This window comes from Alexandromys fortis, unplaced genomic scaffold (genome assembly GCF_014885135.2).
Source record: "Alexandromys fortis isolate MF-2015 unplaced genomic scaffold, M_Fortis_MF-2015_v1.1 scaffold_65, whole genome shotgun sequence".
Lineage (NCBI taxonomy): Eukaryota > Metazoa > Chordata > Mammalia > Rodentia > Cricetidae > Alexandromys > Alexandromys fortis.
The window spans coordinates 8,205,134-8,216,041 of record NW_026067986.1 but is presented as its reverse complement, the minus strand read 5'-3'; the positions used below and the strand labels follow the sequence as shown (position 1 = coordinate 8,216,041).

General features: G+C 44.0%; 1 protein-coding gene across 5 annotated transcripts in view; it reads left to right on the top strand.

Annotated features, from left to right (window-relative positions):
- The window catches only part of Pms1 (PMS1 homolog 1, mismatch repair system component), an 80,588-nt gene that overhangs the window by 47,513 nt on the left and 22,167 nt on the right, over positions 1–10,908 (top strand). For all 5 annotated transcript variants that reach the window (XM_050159263.1, XM_050159264.1, XM_050159262.1 and 2 more), the window contains exon 6: positions 6,438–6,554. In XM_050159263.1, coding sequence (XP_050015220.1) covers positions 6,438–6,554 — 117 coding nt within the window. The remainder of the gene's footprint in view (positions 1–6,437; positions 6,555–10,908) is intronic.

Below are 10,908 nucleotides of genomic sequence, written 5' to 3'. Positions count from 1 at the left end.
AGAGAGAGAGAGAGAGAGAGAGAGAGAGAGAGAGAGAGAGAGAGAGAGAGAGAGGAAGGAGGCAGAAAGAAGTCGGTTCCCCTTTGCCAGGGCCGGAGAGGCAATGCGTTCCTGCGACTAAAGTCTCACTGTGTGTCGATTCTTGGTTATCAGGAACTTCTGGTGTAGGCATTTCAGTCCCACACGGTTGCAGGCGGTCCAGAACCTTATATTGTCCCCTAACTCACCACAGTGGCCGGTATAAACCCAGAGCTCATAACAGCAGCAGCCAGCATTTCTTTGTCTTTTTAGAGACTTAACGCACATGGAGGTGATATGCTAGTCAGCTGTGGTGGTTTAAATCAAAGTGGCGTCCATAGGCTCTGGGGAGTAGCGCTGTTGGGAGAGGTGACATTGTTGTTACATTGTTGGAGGAAGTGTGTCATGGGAGATGGGCTTTAGGGTTTCAGAAGCCCAAGTCAGGCCCAGTGTCTCTCTCTCTCTCATCCTGCTGCCTGCTGATGCAGATGTAGAACACTTGGCTTCTTTCCCAGCACCACGTCTGCCTGTGTGCCATCGTGCGTCCTGCCGGGAAGATAATGAGCTAAACTTCTGAACCTGTAAGGCAGCCCCAATTACATGTATTCCTCTTATGAGTTGCTGTGGTCATGGTGTCTCTTCAAAGCAATAGAAACCCTAAGACATCAGCCCTCAGAGCAAAGGAACCACATGACCTAGCACTTATGCCTTAGGTACTTATCCAGGGTAAAAACACGTCCACATGAAAGTGTCAGTGTTTATAACAGCGTCATTCATGATGCTCCAAAGTAGAACCAGCCCCCAAACACATAAATTTATGAAAGAATGTATCAGGGCATGTCATGAATATTTCTTCGCCACTGGAAAAGGATGGGGTTGTGTACCATTTATGAAATGTCGGCATGGCGTGCTAGATCTTCATCAGAGATTACACACTGTGTGATCCCGTTTGTATGACATTCAAGACAAGAGCGACTTTATTAAGAGAGTGGTGGGTATAGAGAAATGAGCAGGAAGACACTGTCACTGACTATGACTTTCCTGTTCGGAGTAATACAATTTTCTAATATTGGTGCAAATGCCACAGGTCTGTAAGCACACTATGTAGTAAATTATGTCTCAATAACACTGTTCTATTTGAAGAAGGCCAAGAATACTTTAGATTTCCTCACGTAGCAGAGAAAGTCAGTAATCACCAGCAGGTTTGGAGTGGGGCAACCCGTGCTGATAACCAGCGAGAACAGAGGTGATGTAAGTCTATCAGGTTTCCCTAGAAAACTTAAACAGATAGTCCTTGGTGCGGTGCTTCCCAGTCTTCCTAGCGCTGACCCTTTAGTACAGCTCCTCATGTGGTGGCCCCAAGCACCTCCGTAGCTGTAACCTGCTACCCTAATGAATTATAAACATCTACGTTTTCTGGTGGTCTTTGGCGACCCTTGTGAAAGGGTCTTTCAGCCTGCAAAGGTGTCGTGACCGACAAGTTGAAATCACCGCCTTAGCAGACCATACGTGGAATCCAGAGCTCCTCTCGGTATCAGGGACTCAGCGCTGAACAAGCTGAGTGCGTCTTTCCCTTCTGCCGACAAACCTGTTCTGATGGCGTGCTGTCTCGCTGAGTGGTGCCCCGACACCAGAGCTGGGGGACTTCCCTGTCCTCAGCACTTAGAGGGTAGTCACATGACATTTCCTCCATGTCCTGTAGCTTGCCGCGCTGTGGTCGCCTCCTCTCACTAAGCTGGCTCTCTTCTCTCCCAGTGCTAACTCCATAGCTTACAAGGGAATTGCCTTTCAAATGAATAAGTCATTGAATAAATGGGCAAACCAGAAGGCAGCATTTGTAAATGTCATTTTCCTGGGCTCGTGTTCCACTGTATTTTTAAGAATGGAACAGCAGAAACCGCAGTTCCCAGAGATGAAGGGAACATTTTGTGAATGAACTTTATTCCTTTCTCATGTGCCCTGCCAAAGCTGGCAGTCTCTGATAAATACTATAACAGTGGTTGGTTTTCTTTTAAGCCACTTTAATTCTAATTTCAGCTCTCTCTAAATAATTTTTGTAAAATGTCCCCATGCGGTCATGTTTTTTTATTTTTTTTTTAAAAAAACTATCTTTTCTCATTTTACATGCTAAATCTGTTTCCCACTCCCCCCCCCCTTCCTGCTCTCTCCACCTTCCCTCCCCTACCCCCTACTCCCATCCACTCCTCAGAGAGGGTAAGGCTTAGTCTAGCACATTGCTTTGAGGCAGGATCAAGGCCTTCCCCCATTGTATCTAGGTTAAGCAAGGTATCCCTCCAGAGAGAATGGGTTCTAAAAAGCTAGAGCAAGCATTAGGGATAAATCCTGGTCTCATTGTCAGCGACCCCACAGTCTGCCCCCCCATTCAGAGGGGCTAGTTTGATCCTATGCTGGTTCCCTTACTGTCAGGCTGGAGTTGGTGAGCTCCCATTGGCTCAGGTCAGCTGTTTCAGTGGGAGTCCCCATCATGGTCTTGACCTTTTTGCTCGTATTCTCATTCTTCCCACTCTTCGACTGGACTCTGGGAGCTCTGCCAGTGTTCCGCCGTGGTTCTCTCTGCATCTGCTTCCGTCAGTTGCTGGATGAAGGTTCTATGGTGACATCTGAGATAGTCATCTGACTACAGGGCAAGGCCAGTTCAGGCACCCTCTCTACTCTTGCTTAGGGTCTTAGCTGGGGTCATCCTTGTGGATTCCTGGGAATTTCTCTAGTGCCAGGTTTCTTGCCTCCCCCCCCCCCATAATGGCTCCCTCAACCAAGATAACTCTCTCCTTGTTCTCTGTCTCTGTCCTCCCCCATCTCAACCATCCTGTTCCCTCTAGTTCTCCTCCTCCCTCCCATTTTCCCCTCCTCCTTTTCCATCTTCCCTTCTCTGACCCCCCAACACTTCCAGTTTTCTCAGGAGATCTCGTCTATTTTACCTTCCCAAGGGGATCTGTGTATGTTTCTCTTAGGGTTCTCCTTGTCGCTAAGCATCTCTTGGCTTGTGGACTATAGACTGCTTATCCTTTGCTTTACAGCTAAGATTCATCTGTGAGTGGGTACACACCGTGCTCAATCTTTCTGGGTCTGGGTTACCTCACTCAGGATTTTTTTTTTTCTAGTTCCACCATCCACATGCAAATATCAAGACGTCATTGTTTTTTTACTGCTGAGTAGTACTCCATTGTGTAAATGTACCACATTTTCTTTATCCATTCTTCAGTTGAGGGGCAACTAGGTTGTTTCCAGGTTCTGGCTGTTACAAATAATGCTGCTATGAGCTTGGTTGAACAAATGTCCTTATAGTATGGTTGAGCATCCTTTGGGTATATGCCCAAGAGTAGTATTGCTGAGTCCTGAGGTGGCTTGATTTCCAGTTTTCGAAGAAACGGCCATACTGATTTCCAGAGATGGCTGTACAAGTTTGCATTCCCACCAACAATGGAGGAGTGTTCCCCTGAGTCCATATCCTCTACAACATAAACTATTACGGTGTTTTTGATCTTAGCTATTCTGACAGGTGTAAGATGGTATCTCAGAGTTGTTTTGATTTGCGTTTCTCTGATGTTAAAAATTTCCTTAAGTGTCTTTCAGCCATTTGATATTCTTCTGTTGAGAATTCTCTGTTTAGATCTGTACTCCATTTTTTAAATTGGATTATTTCATATTTTCTTGTCTCATTTCTTGAGATCTTTATATATTTTGGAGATCAGACCTCTGTCTGATGTGGGGTTGGTGAAGATCTTTTCCCATTCAGTAGGCTGCCTTTTTGTCTTATTGACTGTGTCCTTTGCTTTACAGAAGCTTCTCAGTATCAGGAGGTCCCATTTATTTATTGTTGCTCTCAGTGTCTGTGCTGCTGGTATTCTATTTAGGAAGTGGTCTCCTGTGCCCATGCATTGAAGGCGACTTCCCATTTCCTCTTCTGTCAGGTTCAGTGTGGTCAGATTTATGTTGAGGTCTTTGATCCATCTGGCCTTGAGTTTTGTGCATGGAGACCGGTATGGATGTATTGCATTCTTCTACATGTTGATATCCAGTTATGCCAGCACCATTTGTTGAAGATACTTTCTTTTTCCCATTGTATAAGTTTAGCGTTTTTGTCAAAAATCAGGTGTTCATAGATGTGTGGATTAATATCCAGGTCTTTGGTTTGATTCCATCGGTCAACCTGTCTGTTTCTGTGCCAATACCAAGGTATTTTCATTACTGAAGCTTGATGTCATTCATTATAATAGAGCTTGAGGTCAGGGATGGTTTTTGCCTCCAGAAGTTTCTTCTACAGGATTGTTTAGGCTATCCTGGGTTTTTTGTTTTGCTATATGAAGTTGAGGATTGTTCTTTCAAGGTCTGTGAAGAATTGTGTTGGGATTTTAATGGGGACTACATTGATTCTATAGATTGCTTTTGGTAGGATTGCTATTTTTATTATGTTGATCCTACCTATAAGAGCATGGGAGATCTTTCCATTTTCTGGTATCCTCTTCAGTTTCTTTCTTCAAAGACTTAACGTTCTTTTTGAACAGGTCTTTCACTTCTTTGGTTAGTGTTACCCCAAGATATTTTGTGTTATTTGTGGCTATTGTGAAAGGTGATGTTTTCTCTGATTTCTTTCTGTGATTCCATTAGAGCCCATTACAGCCCTCCTGTCCTAACTGCACATGGTGCCAGGAGGACTTGTTCTTGACTGCATAGGTCCCTGGCCATTGCCAAGGCCTCCTGACTGACCTGCTCTTGACCGCATAGGTCCTGGCCATTGTTAATGACTCCCAACTGATTTGCTTTAGTGTAAATTGTTGTTCTCTCTCCTCTTCTCTGTTTCCCTTTCTCTTTCTCTTCCTCCCTATCCGTGCCTCTCTTTTCCCCTGCCTTGTGCATAATAGACCCCCCCCCATTTTTTACAATTTTAAAAAACATCCATAAAGTTCCCAAAGAGTATACAAGTTATTGAGTTGTCAAAGTTCTACATTGAGTTGAGAATCAAAGTTTATTTATGTGGTTTAAGCAGCCTGGTTTATTAAAAACTTTGTTTTCGGGTACTGGTTCTACTTTTCTGAACAACATAGACATTGAGAAGATGGCCTCAGCTTGGCGCCATGCAGCAGTTCTGACTTACGTATTTTTCAAAATTTATGTTAGACCTTTTCCACAATTCTTAAATATTCAATAACTATGTTTCTACTTTTCAAGTAGAGATCGATAATCATGTAAAATGTGCTCTGCGTGCACGCACGCACGCACACACACACGCACGCACACACACGCACACACACACAATGAACTTACATACCTCAGGCCTCCACACAGACTTGCTGGTGTACACCACCAGCCTCCCCCTGGCCAAGTATGTCCTCATTCTGCCTCCAGCATTGCCTGTCTGTTGCCGTCACAGACAGAGTTCTGGAAGGAGCTGTCTGCCTCAGTTATGTGACCACCAGGCAGGTTGCTAGTTTGGCCTTGCTTACACTTCCCCACTGTGACAACTCTCCAGATTGAATTCAGTGATCCCATCCTTGTTGCCACGGAGACAGAACTGCTTGCTTGGAAAGACTGTGCTGTGCATAACGTTCTTCCGCTATTACTTCTCACACTGCTGTGCCCACCCCTGCTCCTCACACCCCTGTGCCCACCCCTGCTCCTCACCCCTGCTCCATACACCCCTGCTCCACACACCCCTGCTCCTCACCCCTGTGCCCACCCCTGCTCTTCACCCCTGTGCCCACCCCTGCTCCCTCCCCTTTCTTGTCCCTGGGTTGCTAATAATGATTGCACTTAGAGCCTTTGCATATTTCATCAGGACATAAAGGACCTGGTGAGTATTTGTTGGATGGCTGACTATTTTCTATACTGACAAGTTTCTCAAGGGTTTTCAACTGTAAGTGGGCACAGCCCCCTTTGTCAAGTCTCTTGACTGTCTCGTGATCTGCCTACAGTTGCACTAGTAAAGTGGATCTTCTCACTGTGCAATGTTTATGCACGCGAGGTCCTGTTAATTGTAAGTTCTTTGTGTACTGCATGTAGCTGCAGAAGCCATTTTAGAGTGCACGTTGCTCCTACAATTTGTCCAGCTATTTGACTGTTTGCAGTAGTCCTGCAGCCTGACTGTCAGGTCTTGGGGGAAGATCTCACTAAGGGCCATATTTTAATTGTCAATGCGTTTTGAAGTATGTAGTCTGAAGTTTTGAGAAAGAGTTAGCTTGTGAAATTGTGAGGACAGTCTGAAGGGTTTGTCAGGTCGTGCATTCCTGCGTACACAGGTTAAAGTGCAGAGCCAGGGCTTACACTTTCAGACCGTAGCTCAGGAGTGTCTTCTGAATGGAAATCGGTGACGGTAAATGCTAACTCTGTAAACACTGTAAATGTTTAAGCTTAGTAAATCTTATTTATACCAAAACACACCTATGTTTTCTTGTCCCTAGGCAGTTATTTGGCACAAGAGTAGAGTACCGGATCACAGGACGGCTCTCATGTCGGTTCTGGGGACTGCTGTGATGGCCAACTTTGACGCTGTTCAGCACCACTGTGAAGAATCTCAGGTACGCAACCAAAAGGACCTTCTGTAATTCTCACACCCAGTCAGGTTGTTATGGCTTCCTTCTAGGATGGTTCTAAGACAAACAACAAAATGCGACGCCCATTTTCCCAACCCTGATTTCCTTTTTATTTACATTGGTTTTTTTGAAAATTTATTTTCAGTGTAGAATCTTCTCTTTACAGTACAGAGTAAAGAATAGATCTTGCTTCTCCTTTATCTCCTTCTAGTCCTGAATACACACTCAGTGTGCCTTCTGTTGGTCTTCAGCTCTGCGGACTGCTGGATGATGCTCCGTGTGTGTGTGCGCACTCAAGTGTATATGTGTGCGTGTGCGTGTGCGTGTGCGTGTGTGTGTGTGTGTGAGAGAGAGAGAGAGAGAGAGAGAGAGAGAGAGAGAGAGAGAGAGAGAGAGAGAGGTTGTTCTGGGCATGGGCTGTGGAGGAGGAGGGGCCTTCCAGTGGCAGGATATAGTGAAGATGAGAGGAGGGGCCGTTAGGGCTGGGCTGGGTGGGCACTGGAAGAGTGTTGGTGCTCCATGGGCGGGGGCTTACCTGGGATCTGGGTGCCAGGGTGGTCTCTGGTGGACGAAGGTTGGCTGCCCCTTCTTACCATCTCTGTTCCTCTATCTTTCCTCTTCTTCCCCCATGTATAAGTTTTATAAAGATCATTTATGTTTCGTTAGTGTGCCAAGGACTTAATGTGGACGCTTTTCAGTTTAAAGACCCGTTTCTTTCTCAGCTATGGGGTTTATACTTCTACCATTGTCAGTTTCTTTTTGTGTCTTTGTCTTTCTGTCTTTCTTTCAGCTAATTATTTTTTAGGCCCTCCTCTTATTTTTCTCAGTGTTCCCCTCTTTCTGCGTGTTCTAGTAGACCCCACTGTATCTGCAAACTCTTCTGATTGTTGTACTTAGAAAGATAAGTTCAGTTGCCAAGAGTATCATATTTAAATGCTATTTTATACCTGCTTGGTTTTGAATCATCCTAAAGATAAGTGTATTTGTTTTGTTTTTGTTTTGTTGTTGTTGTTTTTGGAGAAAGGGTTTCTGTGTGTAGCTTTGGAACCTGTTTTGGAATTTGCTCTGTAGTCCAGGCTGGCCTTGAACTCACAGCTTGCCTCTCCCTCGCAAGTGCTGGGATTAATGGCATTGCCCAGCTAAGTTTTTGTTTTTAACATACCCTGTCCTTAAACAATATGCATTTCATAGGACATGAGTATTATTTAACATACTGGGTCCTTAAACAATATGTATTTCATAGGACATGAGTGTTATTTTGCTTAGAATGTCCTGTTACTCCAAACCTCTGTTCTCTCTCCCTGTCTTCTTCTTTGTTCTGAACTTCTGATTCTCTTTGTCTTTTTGCTGTGTGAGAGAAATTCAATTGGGAATGTGTGTTTATGGCTGCTGTTGATTGTCAGGTCCCCTTTGGGTAATCCTTACATGTCTGTCTGTCTGTCTATCATCTATCTGTCCATCATCCATCCATCATCCATCCATCCACCCATCCATTCACCCACCCACCCACCCATCCATCCACCCATTCATCCATCCATCCACCCACCCACCCACCCATCCACCCATCCACCCATCCATTCATCCATCCATCCATCCATCCACCCATCCATCCATCCATCCATCCACCCACCCATCCATCCATCCACCCATCTCCATCTGTTTCTCCTATCACCTCCTTTTCTTTTTTTAAATTTCAAGCACAAAGTTAAATTAATTGTGATTGATTTTGATATATTAAATATTACTATTTAATTTCCTTAAACAAGGGATGTCTCTAGTGTTGTTACTTATGGTGGCTGAGTTGGGACTCTCAGGGTAAATCTGAATTGCCCTGGGTTCCCTTCTGGTTTCCTGGGACTTGGTTGTCTGTTGTAAGCTCATGCTCTAGAGACGCCAGATGTCTTGATATGATCACATGCAGACTAATAGTGTTGGCATCACATGGAAGTTTGTTAGAAATGGGTGTCACGCCAACCGAGGCAGATCTGTTTTTCCAAAGTCCTTGGGTGCCACACTCAAGTGTGGAAAGCAGTTACGTAGACCTTCATTAGCTGTGATTGGATGTGTCACTGGGAGTTCACTCTGTTTTGAGACATTGCCAGATCTGTGTTTACTATTTTTTGTTTTGATTTTTTTTTCATTTGATTTATATTTTTGTTTGTTTGTTTGATTTGATGTTTTCCCTTGGTTTGGAAGACAGTATACAGAAAGATTCCTGGTAATTTTTCATAGATGACAGGAATTTTGTTTATCTTCACATGGTTATTTTTGCATAGAAGAATGTTTAATACATGTGTTTATAATGTTCTAGTTCAAGTACTAGAGAATTGATGTGGGATTCCCCTCTGTGTGCTGTGAATATGCTTTATTACCATTGATGAATAATGAAGCTGCTTTGGCCTATGGCAGGACAGAATATAGCTAGGCGGGGAAAACTCAACTGAATGCAGGGAGAAAGAAGGCTGAGTCAGACAGATGCCAGGTAGCCACCCAAGATGCAAAGTGTGAGGTAACAAACCATGAGCCCTGTGGTACAATATAAAACCACAGAAATGGGTTAATTTAAGATGTAAGAGCTAGCTAGGAATATGTTTGAGCTGTTGGCCAAACAGTGTCGTAATTAATTATTGTTGTTGTAAATAATATAGTTTTTGTGTGGTTATTCGGGTCTGGGTGACTCGGAAACGAAAGTGCATAGCATTTACAGAGCATGTCTGCTCGCTGTGGAATGTCTCTAAGCGACCCCTAGTGAGATTGCTCTCCTGTGGCTGTCTGGTGTTGTGTCGTGTGTCTGTCCCAGCAGCCTCTGTCACCGCACCACACTCTGCCTTGTGTGCTCGAAGACATGTTCAGTATTGGAATTTCCTTGGGTGTTTTCTCATCCTTAGTTAAAAATAATAATAATAATAATAATTTTTGTTTGCCCACCTACTACCAACTGTCACCTCTCACTTGGTTCTGCTCCCCATTACTTACCTTTGACTGTAAAATTCGCCCCACCACGTTTCCCTTCATTGGGCTGGATTGGCAGATGTGTTGGCACTGGGAACCTTGGACACAGAGTGTCTGTATATCTCTTCCTCTTATATCTCAAGGGTCTTTTTGTGTGTTTGGTCCTGGGAAGAATCTTCCTTATAGGTCATGGTGCCGCCTGAGCTCCTGCCTTCATAGCTCTTGTGAGATGCTTTCCGGTGTAAATCGTTGGAGCTCCTTAGGTTGTCCTTCTTGACATCTGTCTTCTTTCTGATATTTTTAGCTCTGCTCCAAGCCGAGTGAATGTCTCACTACCACCGGATCTTTAGTCCTCAGAAAAAAAAAAAAAAGTATTTTTTTTCAGTACTTGGAATTTATCTTCGGTTTCTTCTAAACTTCATTGATAGGTGTCTGTTTGCTAACTTTCTGACTTAATTGATGCTAATTTTTTATTTAAATTCCATGTTATAATATGTAATTCTGGAGCCATTTTCACAGTGTTCTATCATTTCTATTTTCTGAGAAAAAAAAAAGAATTTTATTCTCTGCTATTTTATGACTTGAAACCTTAAGTTTATTTCTGCTGTTACAGTTCCTTCCTACAGCGCACCGCCTACCTCTTCCCCAGTCCCCTTTGAAGCCAGGTGCTGCATTAGTAGTTCAGGCCTGCAGGCTCCAGCTTGGCCAAACCTTGTCCTGGTGTTAGTGTTGACTCTGTTCTTCCCTGTGACCCTGGCAAGTGACTGCAGACAGTGGTCACAATATGTAAGTCATTTTGTTTTCTTCCAGGGAGGTGTTATGTGAGCTTCCTGTTCCAAGTGGAAATTCTGATTTCAGTCCTCTGCTAGATTTTAATTTCCAAATGAGGCACCCTGTTTCTGATCCTCACACGCGTAGGCCTTGTTCCTTCGCCCCCACATCCCATTATGTAGTCTGCACACAAGACTTGACCTTTGTCTGCCATTGATGATGTTAGTTCTTTTGAAATTACTTTAAACGTTGGTTTTGTTTTTTTTTTATCACCCCCTCTGTAGTTTGCACTTAGGAGAGGAAATTTCCACGAGAACTTGTTGTGCTTCCTTGGACAGAGTGTTTCAGTGACCACACGAGGAGTGTATGTTAGTTAGGTGCGTGTGGTGTTATGAAGCTCTGCTGCTGGGAAAAAAGATGAGGGTTAGCAGATCAGTCAGGCTTATGTTATTATACTCACGGTGAAGAATAGGTTTGTCTGACGTACTGTGGACTCTCTAGAATGGTAATGAATACAGAAGCTGCCAGTTGGACAGTCGGGTAGAAGTGAGATAATATACCATACAACGTTTTAGTGTGGTGAATTCGTTTTTTGTGATGGCTACTTGATGCAAGA